Raw genomic sequence first — 20,743 nt, 5'->3', positions numbered from 1 at the left:
CCACCTCTGCCCTACCCTCCACCCAAGCCAGACTCCCTCGCGGCCCCCACTGTCAGCCCTGACTTTGGAAATGCAGACAGCTGATGCCTGGAGCGTCTCTGTGCCAGGGCTCCAGATGAATCCTGAGATACAGGAGACGAGGTCCAGCCCTCCGCCCCCTCCCCCCCGCCCCCGCCCCACCTAGGGGGTAAATATGACAGTAGAACACCTCCTGCTCCTAGAACTGAGGGAAGGAGAGGAGAGAGGCCGGCTCCTGGGAGAGGCAGAGCTCCGTGCTCCCTGCAGATGGAGGTGTGTGGCCTGTACAAGCACAGACCTGTGACCTCAGGGCTCCTCATCACTGACAGCTGAGCAATGCCTTCTTGGTTAGGAGGCTGTGGGGAGTCAACAGGACAATGGCTGCAGAGCACTCTGGCTGCCACCTGCTACCTGGGGGCGCTCCGCAGTCAGGAGCGAGGTGGCCTGGTGGGAGGAGGCCTGGGCGGTGGAGGAGGGCCCAGGAAGGAGGGATCACTCGGGAGCGTGGGTTTGAGACAGGCTTCCTAAGGGAGACGGGGAGGCTGCTTCTTCCCCAGGGCATGCTTTCACCGGCGGGGAGCCAGTGCTGGCAGAGACTCATGGGCAGACCTCACGGTGCCCTGCCAGGGGCTGGAGCCCTGACAAATCAGGTGCCACCTGTCCTCAAGGATGCCATCCTGGGAATCAGCAGGAGCAGAGGCTGCACGAGGGGGCAGGGGTGCCCGCACGCCCTATCACGGGGAGAGCTCCAGGCACCCGTGGGTAGTGTTCTGGGAGGAGCAGTGTGCTTGGGTTGGTCAGGGGGCCGTGAAGCTGGTATGGTGGAGGGCAGTGCCTGCAGAGGCCCGGGCAGAGGGCAGAGCCAAGCACTGAGGTGGACATGCCACATATGGCAAAGTTGCCAGGCCTTGGCCTCAGATTTGAGTAAAGGGAGGTTTGAGCTGCTGGGCGAGGAAGAGGAAGAGAATGCCAGGCAAAAAGATGGGAAAGGGGGTCTGGAGGCCAGGGGAGCGGTGAGCAGTGGGGTGGGGGTTGGAGGGCGTGCTGGCCTAGTCCAGCATATGAAGGGTTGAGCCCTAGCAGCCCGAAGAGGTGCCCTGAGGACACAGGGGCTCACAGGAGTCTTCCTTTGAGGGGCAGCTGAATCCGAATGGGGAAGGGGTAAGGCAGTGGCCTGCCAAGTTTGGGGAATCCCCGAGTGTTAAGGAGAACCCCCCCAAAGGAGGGCAGGTGTGAATGACCTTCCCAATGGGCATGCAGATTTCTCCTAAAACTGAGAAGTTCTTAATTAGGGGTGAGACTGTCCCGGCCCTAGGAAAATATTAATAGGCCCCCAGGTCTGAGAATCCAGCAGCTTTAAACATAAAGTCACTTCGTCCTTTCTGTCCCTAGCTGCCACTCAAGCTGGGAGCCAGCCTCGAACAGGGGGGAGGTGGTGAGCCTTGCCCCTCAGCCCTGGATTGAGTTCCCTCCCCGGCTTGTTGTCAGTGGTTGGGCGTGGGAACACAGTGGGGGCTGAGTGGGACTCTGAGGCCATGCGGCCAAGTGGCCAGGTGGTAGCACCCCCACGACCCAGGGGTGCCAGCGGGGCACGCTGCTCTGACGGGTTGTGTGGACCCTGCAACTCTGTGTGGCCCTCGTTGGCCCCTCGGATCTGAGAGCCTCTCAGACCTACCAGGTGCCCCGGGCCAGCTGGGTGGTGAGTGGAGGCGAGTTTTAGTGTTTAGTTGCCAGGCCTGGGTGCCAGATCTCAGCTTCACTCGCCCTTCACCATGCTGTGCCCTGTCTCAGACTCTGTCCCTGCTGGCAAAATGGGGGCATTAAATGCCACCGCACACAGGTTCCTGCCTTCAGGCCTTTGTGGCTCTGCCACACCGTCCGTGTGACCTTCCTGCTCCCACCTGACCCTGGAGCCCTTTCCCACCTGCTTCCCCTCGCCCTGGGGCTTCTGGAACACGTGGAGTTTGTCCAGTGCCAGTTGTCCAGTCTCCGCTGGTCTTTTCTCGTTGGCCAACCTCACTGGGGTCATCAGAAGGCATGTGGGCCCCTTGGAGGGGCAGCTGCCCAGCGAGCTGACCCTGCTCCCGTGGGCCTGTGTGGAGGGCAGGGTCTGAGGGCCTCCCGGCACACTCTCCCCTGCCTCGCCCTGAGGCCGGCACTGGTTCCTGCATTATTCAGCGCTCTGAGGCAGCCACTGTGTGCCAGCCACTGTGCTCGGTGCTAGGGATGCAGCCACGGAGATGCTCAGTTGTCTGGGTATCCAGCCTCCCTCCCACTCACCTTACACCCACCCCCTTCCCTCACCACCCCCACCTGGGGTACCTGTGCCTCCTGGGTTTTCCACCCTCCATGCTTTCCACCTTCGCAGCTCTGACCCTCACCTAGGATACACTTGTCGCGGTTACTCACCTGAGTTTACGCCTACTTGGCCTACAAGAGGCCGTTCTGGCATTGCCTCTGCCAGGAAGCCTGCAGGGCCCCAGGCTGGGTGAGAGGCCCTCACTCCTGTGCTCCCACAAAGCTCAGCCCTGTGCGCTGTGACGCTGTGACCGTCTGTCTGTCTGTCTGTCCCCGCCCACCACACACCGCGAGCCTTAAGGCCGGGCCTGCACTGGGCCAGGCGCACTGAGTGCTCTGGGAGCGTCTTCTGCCGTCGGCGTGTGTATCCGGAGAAGGGCGGCAGCACCGGTGGCTTGTTCAGCTCACTCTCCGGGGCTCTTTCCGGTGTCGGGTGTCTTGTTAGTTTTTCTTTCTTTCCACAGAGGCATCCAGAGAGGGGCTGGGCTTTGCAATGGAGAGCACTCCTGGACTTAAAGACCAGAGAGAGACCCGTATTTAATGCCGAGTTCCCGTATTTTGGTATCTTCCGCAGTCTATTCCGTGACCAAGCATCTCCTGAATGCTGAGGGCAGTGTCTTTGAGGAGCCTACATCTCACCGTCACTCTGCCAGCATTTGGGGGCTGTCTGTCCTGCGGCATTGCTGTGGGCACGGTGGCAGGCTGGGCCAAGGTGCTGCCCTTAAGGCAGAGCCCAGCCTGCAGGTGGCGTGAGAGCACACGGGGGGGGGGGGGGGCGGGGGTGGTGAGGGGCTGAAGTGAGCTTCCTCTGTGGACCCTGCCAGTTTGCAGGTGTGAACTCAGGAAGGACCCTGGAGACAGGGGAGGGCTTCCCCAGGAAGAGGGCTTGGGACACGCTGGGAAGGTTGCTGGTGAGGGTAACAACGTTCTGTTTGTTGAGCCTCACTGTGGGCCAGATGCTGAGCCAAGCAAATCCATGTGTAGCCTTTTGCAACCACCACGAGGCACATGCTGCCACTGTCCCCCCTTTTACAGAAGAGACAACTGAGGTTCAGCGGTAAAGAACTGGCTAAGGTTGCAGGCTGTCTGGGTCCAGAGCCCACGCTCCTGGGTGAGGGGCTCCAGGTGAGCAGCCAGCCCCAAGCCTGTGTGCAGGACCACAAGGCGACAGGCTGGGGCTGGGGCAGGGACCAGCACAGTGGAGAGGGTCCCAGACACAGGTGCTGGAAAATGAGGGTGTCAGAGCCACCTGGTGCTCCCACAATGTGGGCAGCTGCCCGATACCCCCAGCTTCCTCCCTGGTCCTCAGCGCAGGAGGCCACCTGGCAGTACCACAGCTGTGTCCTGTGTTTGGACTTTATCCCAGTAGGGATGAGGGGCATGTCTGTTTTCAGTGACTGGTATGGGCACAGGGACAGCCATCTGGCCTTGGAGGCCTCCCTGACTGTGACCCCACTTCCGGGGCTCATGCGGACCTCTTCCCCACACTCCTGGACCTGCTGCCACCCACCCCCTGCCAGCCTCAGAGGACGCCTAGTAGTACGATGGGCTGCCCAGGGCTCTGGAGGCACACTACATGGCTTCAGATCCTGGCATTGCCTGGTCGACCTTAGAAAAGTTATTCTGCTCTGCTGTGTCTCAGTTTCTTCAACTGTAAAATGGGGACAATTAGAGTCAGTCACACCTCATAGGGTTGTTGTGAGAATTAAATGAGTGAATTTGGTAAAATCTTCCAGCAGCATCAGGCACACCACTTCCATGAAGTGTTTGTACTGTTTTTAACATGATCACTGTTATCCCTCTTATGCCAGGTGGCTTCTGCGCACCTGCTCTGGGGCTCAGAGCTGGGTCCTCACTGGCTAGTCTCCAGGCCCTGCCCAGGAGGCGCTCTCACACTAGCGATCAGACCTAAGTGCCAACAGTTGTCATGTAAGGAAGTTCGAGGTGCTTGGAGGTTGTGAGTCAGCCCAAGGGCATGGTGTCCCGCATTTGGATGACTTGGAGCCCTGCCCTTTGCCTGGATCTCTGGATTCCTGTCTTCTTTCTGCCAGCAGGTCCAGGTGTGATCCTGGCAGAGGAGCTTGGATTTGATGGGATAGAAAAGCAGGGCTGATATGTTAACAGAAGACTTAGGTCATACAATCTGTCAATCAACAGAAGAGCTGGTTATCTCCAGAATGGTGCAGTGACAGTGCTGGGCTTGGGTGGCAAAGGTGTGAGACAGAAGGCCCGGAGCTAAGTCTTGAGGAGGGGAGAGTGGAGCCTTGCAGGTTATCTCCAGAGATGATCAGGCAGGCTACCCCGAAAGGTCCTGAGCTCTTCCCAGGGAGCAGGACGGCCACTAACTAGGTGGGATGTTTTGAAGGGGACCAGATGAGTAGTGGGTTAGACCTGGGATGGCAAACAAGTTTCCTCTCTGGACCAGTCATCCAGTTCTGGCTGCCAAGGGTGCTGCATGCAAAGGATTCTAAGACTGAGCAGGAAAGAGAACCGTGATTGATTAGTGATGTCTGCCATGGCTCTGGACTGGGAGGGGCAGCACCCATGTCACATACTCACCATCTAGATCTAATGATGTTAAGGTCCTTTACAGCATAAAATAACACGTACATGTTGGGTGGGTGGTTACGTATTACTAATGAAGTGAGCTGAATGCACTGGCAGCTTCCTGCGAGGGTTGAGTGGTGCAGTGACAGGGCTGGGCTTGGGTTAGCCAGGGTGTGCGGCAAAGGGCTGGAGCGAAGTCTTGGGGAGGGAAGAGTGAAGCCCTAAGGGATACCCAGGGGCCTGGACCCTGGCCGGGCCACACACCAGGGAGGCACAGCCTGCCAATCAGCAGCCCATTTCTGGGAATTGTGCAGAGGGGAAGGGCAGCTCTTGGAATTCAGAGCCATTTCCTCCACGTGGGTTGGGTCACTCCCCGCACTGTGTCCTCATCCCGCTGAGTGGGCACACCCAGATATCAGACAGAGGAGATTAGCTTCCCAGGGCTGATTCAGCTCAATGTGAATAGAAGTCCCGTACTCTCCCAAGAGCTCCGTTAATAGTGACTATGCCCGCCTCGTCCAGCCCTATTTCCCTAGACAACTTGTAGTTCAACTGATGGGGTTTGGGAGAATCTTTAAAATAATTAGTATAGAAATAGAGAAGCAAAAGCAGTAAGAACTACGCCTTCAGTAAAGTTGGCCTCACCCTTGGGAGAGACTGTGTTGGCCACTGCCCCGGCTCTGAGAGTCCCTGGTCGTAGAGTCAGGGCCAGGGAGGCAGCCACAAGGATGAACTCTGCGGGTTAGTGAATCACGGCGACAGGCACAGAGAAGTCCTGTGATGTTACAAAACTAATTGCCCAAAGAACTCAAGGCCGTGGGTGTGATGGTTCCCAGCCTGACCGGTGGTGTCCGGCCAGGCCAGCGCGGGCATCCACGCCGTGTGACTGCTCTGTAGCCTCCCCTGGCACCACTTGTTCTGGCCAGGACGGCAGGAGGCTGCTTAGGAGATGGCGATGGCTGGGGAGATGAGGTGCATGGAGAGGCCAGGAAGCCATGACCCCTTAACTGTGTCTGCAGCTGAAGCCATGTCTTTCACGTGCCCACTTAGAAAAATGGGCAGTGTTTTGGGGTGTCCTTTTGGGATATAAGCTCTGTAGAAGCCCTAGAAACTGGAAACCTGGGAAGGAGGGGGCAGATTGGGGGATCTAACCAGAGTTCTGCCATGGTGGTGGGAGGGGAGGCTGCTGGGAGCGCACTGCTGTTCCAGGCATTATACCTGACACAGTGTGGATGGGGCAGGTAAATGGTTCAGATCACTGCCGTCTGCCAGATTGGAGGGAGACCGGGACCCAGGACTTTGCATATCAGGGCAAAGATGCCCTTGCTGGAGGCCCTCCAGTTTTTTTGTGTGTTTTTGTTTTAAGACTGGGACTGTACACGTTCTTGAGCATTCTGTTCTCCTGTTTTACAAATGGGGAAACTGAGGCTCCTGGAAATGAAGAAACTGGCTTTAGGTCACACAAGGCATCTATATCAGAGACCGAGGGGCGCTCTGCCCAAGACTGCTCCCAGGAGGTCACCCCCTCCCCCAAGCACACTTGAAATTGCTGGTTGAAAAAGTTCTCCTGGGGTCACCAGTCCCCCAGCCCCACCTCCTAGGGGTGTGCGCCTGCCCGTCAGAAGAGCAGGCTCACCCCCTGCTTCCTTGCCCAAGGGAGGACGGGGTGGGTAGAAGGCTGCTTCGGGGCAGCATGGGGTCATTGAACAGACCCTGGGCCTCCCCGTGTTGGGCCCTGCCTGGCCCTGTGAGCGGCAAGGGACTAAGAAGACGTGGCCCTTGTCCTCATGGAGCTCCCACGCTGCCTGGGGAGGCGAATCTGCCGTTTAGGGAACAACTTCAAGTTATGCCAGCTGGTGCTGACCCTGGGGAGAGGAGGGAGCACAGGACAGACAGCCGTTCCCACGTGCACATTATGGGGAGCGTCGAGGCAGAGGCATTGCCTTTTAGAAAGAAGTTGCCAGGAGAGCGAGGTTCGGGTTGCCCGTGGGCTGGGCGCGGCTCTCCAGCGGTGGTTACCATGGGAGCCAGCGCTCATCTGCCAAGTGGCTGCTGTTCCAAAAGTTGGTTTCTGAGTGGAGGGGGCTGCCTGGAACCTCAGAGCCATTTCCCATGGAAACAATGTTCTAAATGATGGGTGACGTTCCCACACACGCCTTTTAATCTGACTGCCTGGCGCTGCGATGGCAGCAGAGCTTTCTAGTGGGGGAGGGGCAGGAGGCTGGGAATGGGGAGCCTCAGAGCAGAGGAACCATGGGAAAGTCTCTCTCCCTCCTTCCCTCCCGCCCTCTCTTTTGCACACACACACCTCCACACACACAGAACTAGGCTAGAGAACAAAGATTTGAGCTCCTTCTCTGAGCTGGGCTCATTTCATGCATTTTAATTTTATGCTTAAGGCAATTCTGCAAAATATGATTCTCTAACCAACCCCATCTCACAGATAAGAAACTGAGGCTGGGAACGGGAACATGCCCAAGATCCAGCACAGAAAATCGTGTGGGGAAACTTTAAGGAGAACCTCACGTCCACCTTCAGCACCCTCCCACCTCAAATCCTGAATTTATATGTCCATATATATATATTTTTTTTTACCAGGTGAGGGAAGTTTTCTGTCATTATTTTTTCAAATAGGTTTTCAATTTCTTGTGCTCTCTCTCTCCTCCTCCCAGCACCCCCATGATGCGGATGTTGGTATACTTGAAGTTGTCCCAGAGGTTCCTTACACTATCTTCATTTTTTTGGATTTTTTTTTCTTTTTGCTGTTCTGATTGGGTCTTTTTTTTTTTTTTGCTTCCTTATATTACACATCGCTGATTTGATTCTTGGCTTAATCTGCTGTACTGTTGATTTTCTGTTGCCGGCTCAGTGGGTTTGGGGGTGTCAGAAAAGGAACAATGGCATCTGCCAGCATTTCTGTCAGACAGAAAGCTTCCACCCCCCCACCCCCCCTCCCACCCCCACAGCGCTCACCCTGATGCCAGACAATTCAGTTCCTCCCCTCATGTCCCTGGTTCCTTTCACGCTGCTGCGCAGCACTGGAGCTCAGAGGGAGTGAGTCTGAGGAAGTTCGTGTGTGGGCCCTTTAAGAGGAATGCCTGGAACTCCAGCAGCCTCCGTGTTACTCGTGCCACAGTCCCTACTGGTTTTTACAGCCAGAAGTTGTGGGGACTGCTCTTCCCAGCACTGGAACCCTGGGCTGGGAGGGGGGCGGCTGGTGTGGCTCTGGGACCCTTTGCTCCTCCAGGGGGGACCTCTGGAGCCAAGGTATCCCTTCTGATTTTTATCTGCCCCAATGGGTGTGGGACCAGCCCATTCCGCGTCCCAGCTCCTCCCACCAGTGTCCCTGTAGCCCAGTGATGGCGAACCTTTTGAGCTCGGCGTGTCAGCATTTTGAAAAACCTTAACTCTGGTGCCGTGTCACATATAGAAATTGTTTGATATTTGCAACCATAGTAAAACAAAGACTTATATTTTTGATATTTATTTGATATATTTAAATGCCACTTAACAAAGAAAAATCAACCAAAAAAATGAGTTCGCGTGTCACCTCTGACATGCGTGTCATAGGTTCGCCATCACTGGTGTAGCGTCTTCTTTAATTCCCTAGTAGTAGGGCTTCCATCCAGCGAGATATCAAGCAGTTCTGACGGTTGTTCTGTAGTTTAGTTGCAATTCTGATGTGGTTGTGGGAAGATTCAAGGAGTACATTTACCCACACTGCCATCTTGACTCGAAGTCAAGAACCAACATTCTAGAGTGATCTCCAAGGTGCCTTCCAGTTGAATAGGCTGTGCATATAAGCAGTTTGCTCCTTAATCGCCAACCAATTTTTCATCCTGTGGTGACTTTTAAAAAATATTTCTCGCCCTGGCCACTGTGGCTCAGTTGGTAGGAGTGTCGGCCCATACACCAAAAGATCATGGTTCAATTCCCAGGCAGGACACGTACCTAGGTTGCAGGTTCAATCCCTGGCCCTGATTGGGGCCCGTGGAGTAGGCAACGGATAGATGCTTCTCTCTCACATCAATGTTTCCCTCCCCCTCTCCCTCCCTCCCCCTCTCTCTAAAAATCAATGAACATGTCCTCGGGTAAGGATTTTTAAAAAGAAATCTTTCTCTGCACCACGTGAGACCAGCCTGTTTTGCGGAGAGTAGTGCATGCCCTTTGGCATTTTGCCTTCCCTCCCCATTTACAAAGACATCATTTAGTCAGGGATTATCTGGGGGAGATTGAAGACTGGAAAAACACGTCCATTAGGAGAAGATGCAGCCAAGAGCCTTTATGAATTGGGGAGTTTTTTGGACCCATTCTCCCACCCTGGCAACCCCTTCTTTTCTTCCTGGGCTCACAACTGCTCCCAGAAAGGTCTTATCAGTGTAATGGGTTCGACTTGGTAGAGGAAGGACGATAATCCCAACCGCTGGCTGGGAGACTTGCCCCTTAGCCTTCTGCATGGTGAGGCCAGTGCTGGGCAGTAGTTGTCTGACGGTTGTTCGGAAATGCCAGGGCTGAGCTTCCAGTCCCTTCAGCGAGCATCTGCTCCATGCTGGTGCTATGCCGGGCTTTGTGCTAAGACAGGGACCAGAGGCAGTCCCTGCCCTTTTGTGCACAATACAGGCGTAGAAGATTTTAGGTGTGTGGTGGCCTCTGTACCAGAACTCCGGATCTCAAACCCAGGGTAGAGGTGATGCCTCTCAGGGGAGTGCGATTCCCAGGCTCAGGCCTGACCTGTGAGGAGATCTTTGCTCTTTCTGGGGCCACAGGGGTGTGCAGAGGATGCCCTGGGAGAACACAGAGCTGGTCGGGGGAGAGAGGAGAGTGTGAGAGGCTACAGGTACCGACCACGGGAGGGTCCGTGATGGTAGCCAGTGACAGCCTTGAGTGTCCAGTGAAGGAGCCCGGGCTTGACCTATCAGCTGTGGGCAGCACTAAAGGGTCTTTACCACACGGGTCCCAGTCCAATTTTGGTGCTAACTGTGCATTCCAGCCCTGTTCCTTTGCGTCTGAGTTGGGATGGAACCCCGAGTTGGCCTCCTGTGGTCTCTCGGGAACTCAACCCCCAAGTGAAGGAAGGGGCCCCCCTCTGGCAGCGTCCTGCCCGCAGCCTTGCAGGACAAGCAGAGGGTGATTATTAGCAAGTCCCTGGTGAGTCTGTTGCGGGTGGTCTGAGCGCTGACTCATGGGTTCAGTTCATGTCCTCTATCATGTTTACTAGCATATTTTTTTTAATCTTGTTTTACTTTGAGAAGGAAATCAAGAGAATCAGTTTTCCTTCCCCATACCTTCCCACCCACTTAGTATTTCTTGTTCATGTTGCTGCCAGCAGAGAGTGGAAGGGAGCTTTAAAAACAGCCTCTTTCACAGACAAACACACGCACCCGGGCCCAGCGTCACCACTCACCCCCGGCCAGGAGGGGCAGTGAGGCACTGGCTCTCTCCCACCTCTCCCCCTCTCCGTCTCCCTCCAAGGCCTCTGTGGCCCCTTGGACCGCCATCTCTGTCATGTGGGAGATAGTTCATTGAAGTCTCAACTTTCCCCCATCTTTGTAGGGAGACCACAAGATGCGGGGGCTGCAGCTGGCCCTGGCCGCTCCATCCCCCACTCGAAGGAGAGGCGATCACACGTTTTCAGGTGGCTTAAACATTTTATTTTGCTGGAAACATTTTAATATGGTTAAGCTTTTCTAATATACAACTATCATACATGCTTCTTAAAGAAAAGAAAATTGAGAAAGTTCCCTGAAATCTGCATCAGACACAGCCACCTGCCAATCCTCTTGGCCTGGATCTAGGCATGTGGGTTCACAGATGGGTAGCTTTATGGAAGTACAGTCATAGGTACTTGCTGTTTTGCAGCCTGTTTTTTTTTTTTTAAATACATAATGTAAACTTTTTCTAGGTAAGTAAATATCATCCTTTTTAAAAATATATGTTTTTATTGACTTCAGAGAGAGAGGAGGAGGAAGGAAGAGGAAGAGAGAAGCATTGTTGGGAGAGAACCATCGCTTGGCTGCCTCCTGCACACCTCCCCCACTGGGGATAGAGCCTGCAACCCTGGCTTGTGCCCTGACCAGGCATTGGCCCAGTGACCTCTCAGTACACGGGGTGACGCTCAACCAACTTAGCCACATCGGCCAGGGCTGAATACCATCTTTTTTTAGTGGCCGCATAGTGTTCCATTGTGTGGGTAACTTTTTCTTTAGCCGACCCTTCCCAACATTTAAGTTCTTTTCATTTCTTTCCTGACTCTTAACAGATTGTACACTTGTCTGCATATCTCCTTAGAATAAGTTTTCACATGTTGGTACAGCTACAAGAGAGGGCATGTCCATCTGAGATGTTGCTATATTGATGCAAGTGCAGTCTCAGACCAGCGTGGACAGATTTGCACTTTCACCCTTACTTCCCCACACTGCAGGGAAATCCTAAATGTCAACATCAAGCTTCAGTAACTGCAGGAGGTTATGCAATGACTCTCGCCTGTAGCCCCATGCAAATCAGTGTGGCCACATAACCCACATTTGTATCTAACACCCTTTCTGTTGAGATCTAGACTTGAGGACTCTTCTGGAGTTGAAAATAACTGTAAAAGCCAGTCCTTTCATCCGATAGGTGAGAAACCATGGCTCAGAGAGGCAGTGGCCTTCCCAGGCAGCAGCAATGCACACAGGACACCCAGTTTGGGGCCCTTCCCCTTCCCCCAGGCAACTACCTCCTCACACTCTGCTGTGAGTCCTTAAGTTTCCCAGTCACACATACACTGCACCTTCCCCAACTTGCTTGGTACACTGAGGTAGACTCAAGCCTTCTCCCCCCATCAGCTCAGTGCCCGCTGTCATGCTGCCCAGGAATGCCCACCAGGAGGTGGTATTGCATCTCCCTGGCTGGGCCCGCAGTTAGCAGCTTAGGTCCCTGGCAGCAACCCTCAAATTGTTCTTTAGGTGACTCTCCCTCACTCCCAATGGTGCTTAATGTTTGGGGCTGTCAACCTCCTGCTACTGGAGACTGTGGGCTTCCATTGTTATAACAGGTCCTGGCGTCCCCCCTATTTGAAAAGGCGAAAGATTTATGCGATCTGAAGAGAAACCAGAGCATGGCCCCCTATTTGAGTGCTCCTTCCATGCTCCCTGCCTGCCTCTCCTTGTCACTTTGTGACACCATTTCCAGAGGCCACTCTACTTCTCTGCTGTTGCCTCTTCATAATCAGGCCTCATCTGTTCAGGCGCAATTATTCTTTTGCATCCTAGCCCCATATTTCCAGCCCCCTCCTAGGCACCTTAATTCAAGGTTTCTCAGTGTTGGCACTTCTGATGCTTTAGGATGGACAATTCTTTGCCGTGGGGGTGGGGGGTGGGGGGTTGGTGGCGCTGTCCTGTGCATTGTAGGATGTTCAGCAGCATTCCTGGCCTCTGCTGACTAGATGCCAGTAGCACCCACTTGATTTTGACAACCAAAAATATCTCCAGACATTGCAACATCCCGGGATGGAGGGGAGAATTGCCCCTGGTGGAGAACCGTTGCCTTAGCTGGACTCAACATCATCAAAACAAAACTGAGCCCTGCTCCTCCCCTTCCTTCCCCCCAACTGGAGCGGGTTGACCAGATGCCGTGAGATTCCAGCACGACTCTGTGCATAATAACAGTCAAGCCAGCGGAGGGGAAGGAGGCAGGATCACAGAATTGGGAGAGTTGGAAGAGGCCCCTGAGACCCTGACTGAGCTCAGGTGTGCTACGCTATTGGGGCCTTCTTTCCTTTACGCAAAGATGGTCTCAAATCCTTCCCAACTCTTCATCCAATGGGCCAGAGTTGATGGGAAAGGTGAACCTCCATGCTGCCCCTGCTCAGACCACAACCTCATGTTTACCTGCACAGGTAGGCACAGGGCAGAGTTTAGTGGTGGGAAAGCTTCTTTGACATGGCTTTTGGCTGTGCTTATTAGAGACCATGTGGCATCTAGTAGTACTGTGTCCCCGAGGCCAGTCCTGGCACAGGGTTGGGATTCAGTAAATGATTGAATCAATCATTCTAACAGTGACTGTCTCTGGGTGGTGGGATCAGGGGTGACATTTTGATATTCATGTGCTTTTTTTTCATTTTCAAAACTTTATAAAATCGGGAGTGTTTATTACTCCGTAAAAAGGCAAGAAAACCCGTGACCATTTCCCCTTAAGTCAGAGAGGAGAAGGTCCCTGCCTCACTCCTCACGTCTTGCTTCCCCAGGTCTGACCCACAGGAAACATGGCAACCAGCGCCGTCCCCAGTGACAACCTCCCCACCTACAAGCTGGTGGTGGTGGGGGATGGGGGCGTGGGCAAGAGTGCCCTCACCATCCAGTTCTTCCAGAAGATCTTTGTGCCTGACTACGACCCCACCATCGAAGACTCCTACCTGAAACACACAGAGATCGACAATCAATGGGCCATCTTGGACGGTGAGACCTGGCTGGCAGCCCTGCAGGGGCCTGGGGGTTAGAGGCAAAGGGTCAGGGAAAGTTGACAGGCTACAGTGGGGCACGATGGTTTTCTTCTAGTTGCCATTAAGGAACAGTTGGTATTATGAGGCAGTTGGTCCAAGGCCATGTATGGTTTCCAGGGTGAATTCTGAACAGCTTTGTGGAAACCAAAATGTGTATTCAACAAAGAGGCAGGGCGAGACTCATGCCAACTCAGTGATGTCATGTTGGTTATTTCTTTGCTGATCAGAAGCTCTGATTAACAGTTACAGATGTCTCTAGCTAGTAAAAAAGTGGAAAATCAATTTCTCAGTTAAACACAGTTTAGTGGGTAAATGTCCCTTGGAGGGGAAAATCTTGCATCTGACGTTGTGTTGCTAGTTGAGCCTAGTTGGTCTAGATTAGCAGTTCCCAAAGTGTGGTAGCCCGGCCTGCAGCAGCTGCGTCACCAGGAAACTTGTCAAAACTGAAGTCCCCCAAGTCCTACCGATTCAGGAATTCTGAGCGTGAGGCCCAGCGGTCTGTGCCTTAACAAGCCCTCCAGGTAATGCTGAATTCAGAGAGCCACTGTTCTAGATTCCCCCGATTGTGACTTCAAACTCCGAGTCTCTCCCTTAAACAAAGAAAGAGCCGTTACTCCTGGACTGTCATTGTCGGAGGGGAGCTTTGAAAACCACTGGGATCTAAGTCCTCTGCCAGATGTGCGATCTGCAAATACATTCTCCCAGCCTGTGGCTTGTTTTTCATTCTCTTAACAGTGCCTGTCAAAGACCAGATTGTTAAAATGTCCCGAAGTTCCGTTTATTAGTTTGTTCTTTTATGGACCGTGCTTTTGATGTTCTAAGAAGTCGTCATCTAACCCAAGGTCACAAAAGTTTTTCCCATTATTTTCTTCCAGAAGGTTCACGGCTTTAGGTTTATCATCTCCCCTGAGTTAACATTTGTGTATGGTATGAAGCATGGAGCGGAGCTCGTTTTTTGTATATGAGTATGCAATGGCTCCAGCACTGTTTGTTGACAGACTGTCCTTTCCTGACTGAATTGTCTCTTGTGCCTGTGGTGAGAATTGTTTATCTATTTTATGTCTTTAATCTGTGTGTCTGTTTTAAAACCAGTACCACACTGTCTTGAACACTGTAGCTTTATAATTCGTCTTGATGTCAGGTACTGTTAAATCTCCAACTTCGTTATTTTTAAAAAATTGTTTTGGCTAGTCTAGGTGCTTTGCATTTCCATATGAATTTTAGAATCAGTTAAATTCTAAAACTCTAGATTTTGATTGGGATTGTATTGAATATATAGATCAAGTTGGGAGAATTAACATCATAACAATGCTGAATTCCCAGCCCATGAGCACAGTATCCTCTCCATTTATTTAAGTCTTTAAGTCTCTTGTTAATTGTTTTGTAGTTTTGAGTGCCTGGGTCTTTTACATCTTTTGTCAGATTTATACATATGTATAATAAATGATATTTGGGTTTTTTATTTTAGTTTTCAATTATTTGTTGCTAATATATAGAAATACTATAGAACTTTGTATATTAATCTGGTAACCTGCAACCTTGTTAAATTCACTTATTCTAGTTTTTGTTTTGTTTTGTTTTTTGTATTCCATTGGATTTTCTGCATAGATGATCATGTCTATGAGTAAAGATAGTTTTACTTCTTTCCAATCTGGCTGGCTTTTATTTCTTTTTTCTTGCCTATTTCACTGACTAAAGACATACTTGTCTTGTTCTTGATCTTAAAGAGAAAGTGTTCGCTCTCTGCCTTAAGTTTGACGTTAGCTGTAGGTTTTTAATAGATGCCTTTTATCAGGTTGAGGAAGTTCCTTCCTATTCCTGGTTTGCTGAGAGTTTTTATCGGGAGTGGATGTTGGATTTCGTCAAATGTTTTTTCTGTGTCTACTGAGACAATCATGATTTTTCTTTTTTAGTTTGTTAACATGACAAATTAACATTGGTTTTTCTAACATTGAACTGACATTGCATCCCTGGGATAAACTTTACTTGGTCATGATGAATTGTCTTTTTATATATTCTTGGCTTTGGTTTGCTAAATTTTGGTTAGAATTTTTGCATCTATGTTCTTGAGAGATCTTGGTCTGTAGGTTTCTTGTAATGTTGAATAATGTTGAATTTATCAAGTGAATGGGAAAGCATGCCCTCTTCAATTTTCTGGAAGAGTCTGAATAAAATTGATATTATTTAATGTTTAGTAGAATTCACCTAAGAAGACATTGGGCCTGAGGTTTTCTTTTTATGAAGATTTTAAACTACAAATTCAATTTTTTAATAGGGCTATTTAGGTAATCTTTTTTTTTTTTTTTCAGTGAGCTTTGGTAGTTTGTGTCTCAAAATATTTTAGCTCATCAAAGTTATCAAACTTATTGGCATAAGGTTGTTCATAATATTCTTTTATTGTCCTTTTAGTATCTGTAGAATCTCTAGTGTTGTTCTCTCTCTCATTCCTGATATTGGTAGTTTGCATCTTTTCTTTTTTTTTTTTTCCTGATCATGCTGGCTAGAGATATATCAATATCATTGATTTTCTCAAAGAACCATTTTTTTAGTCCATTGATTTTTTCCCATTTGGCTTCACTGATTTCCACTCTCATCTGTATTATTTCCTTTTGTCTGCCTACTTTGGATTTCATTTGCTCTCTTTTTCTAATTTCTTAAAGTAGGAGCTGATGTCATAGATTTGAACATTTGTTTTTTCCCTAGGTATTCATTTGGTGCTATAAATCTCCCCTAACTACACGTTTAGCTGCATCCCACAAAATTTAATAAGTTATGCTTTTCTTTTCATTCAGTTCAAAAATACTTTCTAATTTCCCCTTTGATTTCTTCATTGACCCATTGGCTACTTAGAAATATATTATTTAGTTCTCAAGTATTTAGGAATTTCCCAGAGATCTTTCTGTCATTGGTTTCTGTTTTAATTTCATTGTGTCAGAGAATAAACAGTATATCCTTTGAATTCTTTAAAACATATTGAGGTTTGTTTATGGCCCAGGATATGGTCTGTCGTGGTAAATGTTCCATGTGCACATGAAAAGAACACATCTTCTGCTGTTACTGGATGAAGTATTCTATCAGTGTCAATTAGATCAAGTTGGTTGATAGTGTTGTCAAAGTTTTCTATATCCGTATTGGTTTTCTGTCAATTTGTGCTGTCAATTTTATTGAGAGAGGGGTGTTGAATTTCAGAGGGTAATTGTGAATTTGCCTATTTTTCCTATTAGTTTCTGCTGCATGTATTTGAACACTCTGTTATTAAGTGCATAGGTGTTTGAAACTGACACACCCTCCGATGAACTGACCCTTTTATTATTGCAAAATGACTTTCTTTTAACTCTGGTTCTCCTCCCTGCACTGGGGCCTGGAAACTCTCTCAAGGCAGTAAGCTGGCATTCATAGGTGCCCTCCCTCTCTTTATCTCTTCTCTCAAGGTCACCACCCTTTGTTGCCTGATGTCCAGTGTCTTGACAACCATTGTTTTATATATTCTTGTCTGTGGTTTTTTCTCTTTTTTTCTTTTGGTTGTTTGAGGTGAGAAGGTAAATCTTGTCCCTATTACTCCATCTTGGCCAGAACCAACACACAACTTTGTGTGTACTAAAAATCACTGAATTTTACATTGAAATTTTAAGTGAAAAACATTTTTTTAAATTACATCTTTATTGTTCAGATTATTACAATTGTTCCTCTTTTTTCCCCCATAGCTCCCCTCTACCTGGTTCCCACCCCACCCTCTTCCCTTACCCCCCCCCCCACTGTCCTCATCCATAGGTGTACGATTTTTGTCCAGTCTCTTCCCGCACCCCCCACACCCCTTCCCCAGGCCCCAGAATAGTCAGTCCACTCCCTTTCTATGTCCCTGATTCTATTATATTTTAAAGGATGAATATTATGCTATTTGAATCGTATCTGAATTTTACAAAACATCATCCCTCATCAGCCTGTCAGCAGCCCTGGAACACTGGACAATTCCATCAGGTGCCTGATGGTACCACACATGTTCCCACCTCAGCGACTTCGCATTTGGTGTTCTCTCTGCTCAGAACACTCTTGCTGCAGAAATGCATTGTTACTTTACTTAGGTCTCTGCTCAAATGTCACTTCGGTACCCACCCTGCCCCTGTCATTTCTGTCCCTTGCCCGACTCTTTTTTCTTATGCTACCTTTTACAATTGAGCATATATTTGTTTAATACATTGATTTATTTGTTTCAGTTTTTATCATTCCCCAGTAAAATATAAAATTATGGAAGCAGGGAGTTTATTTTATCTACTGTTATATCCTCAGCATTTAGAATACTGCTTGACTCCTAGTAAATCCTCAGGAAATGTGGAGTGAATGAATGCATGCATGCATGAATCCTAAACAATATATGTGCAGTCACAGGCTTGATGTGCTAGCTGTATTATTTCTAACACACAGTAAAATAAATATATCTAACTAAAAATCATCTCTATTAAAATCAAAAACATTTAGGAACTTTCTACAATCATCTCATACATCACCCATTCGAGTATATACTATGGGACATACTGAATTAAAGGCATATAAACCGTTTTCTGTACCCACAGGACTGAGGAGACCACACCATGGGGGTGCTAAGCCTGGGATGCCTTCCAAGTGCTCTGAGCTCTGGGGTTTCTCTTCTTCCAAACTCAGAAAGAGCAAAAGCAAAAGCATGAGGAGGAGGCAGAGGCGGAGGCGATGGAGAAGGGACTTGCCCAGGGTCAGACCTAGCTAGAGGCAGAGCTGGTCCTAAGGGCTCTTGACTCTGCCATGCACCCCTAACTCTACCCCTCCCCCATCCTGTTGTGCTGCTTCCTCAGCTGGCCCAAGTCTCGGGCCTGCAGGGTAGGATGCTGATCAAACTCTCTGCCCACTGACAATAAGGGCAGGTATTTCTGGGCCTTTGCACTCATATGGCCGCCAGGCCCAGCTCTGCCCAGCCGGCCTCTGGAACCTTGCATCTTTCTTCCATCGACAGAAAACAGCAGTGGGCCCAGAGTCTCAGACACCCATCCACCTTGGGTCCAGCTCTGCGGCCGCTCTGTCCGCGTATCCACAGGGTGGCTCGGTCTTTGCAAAGAGCAAAAGCCCTGGCTCTTCTGCACCCTCGGAAGCTGGGATGCTTCCACCATGGCTTCTGCCCAAACCTCAGACACAAGTGCTGGTGTCTTCTCGGAGGGGCCTGGAGCTGGCTTTTCCCCGAACACTCAAATCCACGTTCTTTCTGGGGAGAGAAAGGGGAGGAGGACAGTGGAAGGGCAATGAGAGCCAAAGGAACACTCCTTGGGAGCTTTTTCTGAGCGAGGGGTTTACGTGTGGCTTCTGTGCTCGGCAGCCCTCAGGTCCACTCAGAACAGACACTTCTCCATGGCTCCAGCTGAGAGGGGTGCAGGCAGGGCTGGCCGGTCCTTCCACCCAGCCTCCCCTTTCTTGCTCCCAGTGATGTGGGACGACTGCTCCTCTTTGCTGCTGTCCTCAGATGATGAGCCCAGCCCCGCAGGGCCCTGCCTCACCCCTGATCCTGGCTCCGTCAGCCATCACTGCTTGATTGCTTCCAGGAACGTGGCGCTCACTGATCTCCAAGGTGCCTGGGCAGTGCTTGCTGGTAGAGAGCCCCTCCTTACATTGCAGCCAGATCTGCCTCCCAAGCCCTCTTTCCCTGCTGCTCCTTCTGCCCTCACAGCAACGTTAGCAGTTACCGCTGACCACTCTTTTCCTGAAGGCCAGACCCAGTGCAGAGGGCTCACAGATATTACTTATTTCATCCTTGTAACAGTCCTGCTAAACTGGAGTGAACACTCTGCAGGTGAGCACAGCTGCTCTCCAGCCAACATGCTCCGGTACTACTGTCCCAGCTGATAAAATGGGGAAATACTTCCGAGCCATTAAACGTTGCTGCTGCCGCCTCTGCTACCCCCAGTGCCCATCCAGCAGCCCTCTGATTGGTTGCCTCTGCCTGGGTCCTTCCTCCACCTCCTCAGAGGCCTCCCTGCCTCTTTGGCTGCCAAACTCTGACTATATCTCTCCCTTCTCTGACCCTTCAGTAGCTCCCCAGTGCCCAGAGAGTTCAAGCACATGCATTTAGGACCCGAGGACCCCAGCCTGTGGTCTCCCTGTCTCCTCTTTCTACCTCCTATTCCCCCGCCCCCAACACACACAAACCTTTTACCCTGCACCCCCACCTCCTCACTGCTCTCCCTTTTCCAGCCCCCAGGCCCTTGCTCAGGCTGTTTCTCTGCCTGGAAGACCTTTCCTCAGCCCCATCCTTTCATGTCAAAGTCTGTTCATCCTTCAAGGGCAGGATTAAGTGTCCCTCACTTTTATTCTTTCTTCAAGGACAGGATTAAATGTCTCCTGTTGCTGAAACCTTTCATAATCCTTCTAAACTGAAGAGACCACCCCCTCTCCCCCCAGATCGCCCATAGCATGTATCACTTTCTGTTTCATATTCTGATTTTCCTTCAGTCCGACCGGAATGTTAAGGAGCTTGATAGCCAGATGCATGTTAGCCTTAATCACCCGAAGGACCACACAGGACGGTGGGCACAGAGTAGGTACTTAGCAAACAATTGACGAATGGATGGCTGATACCCCTTAGGGTGCCACAGGCAGGCTGCTTCTCTCCCCGACAGTGGGCGGGCCTGGCAGTCACCACACCCACATGCTGTCCCCGTCCAGTGTGTCAGGATTATGCTGGGCTCTTACGCTGAGTGAGAAAGGTCCTCTATTTCCCGTGCTCCGGAACGACTGGTAGGTTACAAAAACATTCGTGGGGTAAGATTTTATCTCATCAACTTCATCACTGATTATTGGCCTACTCAGGTTTTAAATATTTTCTAGAACCAATTTTGCTCATTTATACTTTCTTTTTAAAAAGAAAATATATTTTATTGATTTTTTACAGACAGGAAGGGAGAGGGATAGAGAGTTGGAAACATCGATGAGAGAGAAACATCGATCAGCTGCCTCCTGCACACTCCCTACTGGGGATGTGCCTGCAATCAAGGTACATGCCCTTGACCAGAATTGAATTCGGGACCCTTGAGTCCGCAGGCAGACGCTCTATCCACTGAGCCAACCCGGTTAGGGCTATATTTTCTTAAATCATCCATTTCATTGAGAATTGAAAATTGAATGCTATAAAACTGCACATAGTTTTCTTTCATAATTAAATATATCTACTCATAGTCATAGGCCTTCTCTCATTCCAAATGCTTATTTGTTTTCTCATTGTTTTCTCTGGTAAGAATTGGTAAAGGTTTTTGGTGTTTCTTTTTAATTGGTCATTTCAAAGAATCAGCTTTTAATTTATTGATATCAATACTTTTTCCTTCCTCCCATTCTCTAAATTTCTACTTTTAGTTTGTTTTATTTATTTTCCTTCTCTAGCCTCTT

At 50.2% G+C, this 20,743-nt stretch overlaps 1 protein-coding gene across 3 annotated transcripts in view; it reads left to right on the top strand.

The window, feature by feature from the left end:
* Positions 1 to 20,743, top strand: part of MRAS (muscle RAS oncogene homolog) — a 42,643-nt gene that overhangs the window by 12,403 nt on the left and 9,497 nt on the right. For all 3 annotated transcript variants that reach the window (XM_059663828.1, XM_059663829.1, XM_059663827.1), the window contains exon 2: positions 13,088 to 13,298. In XM_059663828.1, coding sequence (XP_059519811.1) covers positions 13,106 to 13,298 — 193 coding nt within the window. In that variant the 5' untranslated portion in view covers positions 13,088 to 13,105. The remainder of the gene's footprint in view (positions 1 to 13,087; positions 13,299 to 20,743) is intronic.

This window comes from Myotis daubentonii, chromosome 14 (assembly GCF_963259705.1).
Source record: "Myotis daubentonii chromosome 14, mMyoDau2.1, whole genome shotgun sequence".
Lineage (NCBI taxonomy): Eukaryota > Metazoa > Chordata > Mammalia > Chiroptera > Vespertilionidae > Myotis > Myotis daubentonii.
This window is presented reverse-complemented; position numbering and strand designations above follow the sequence as displayed.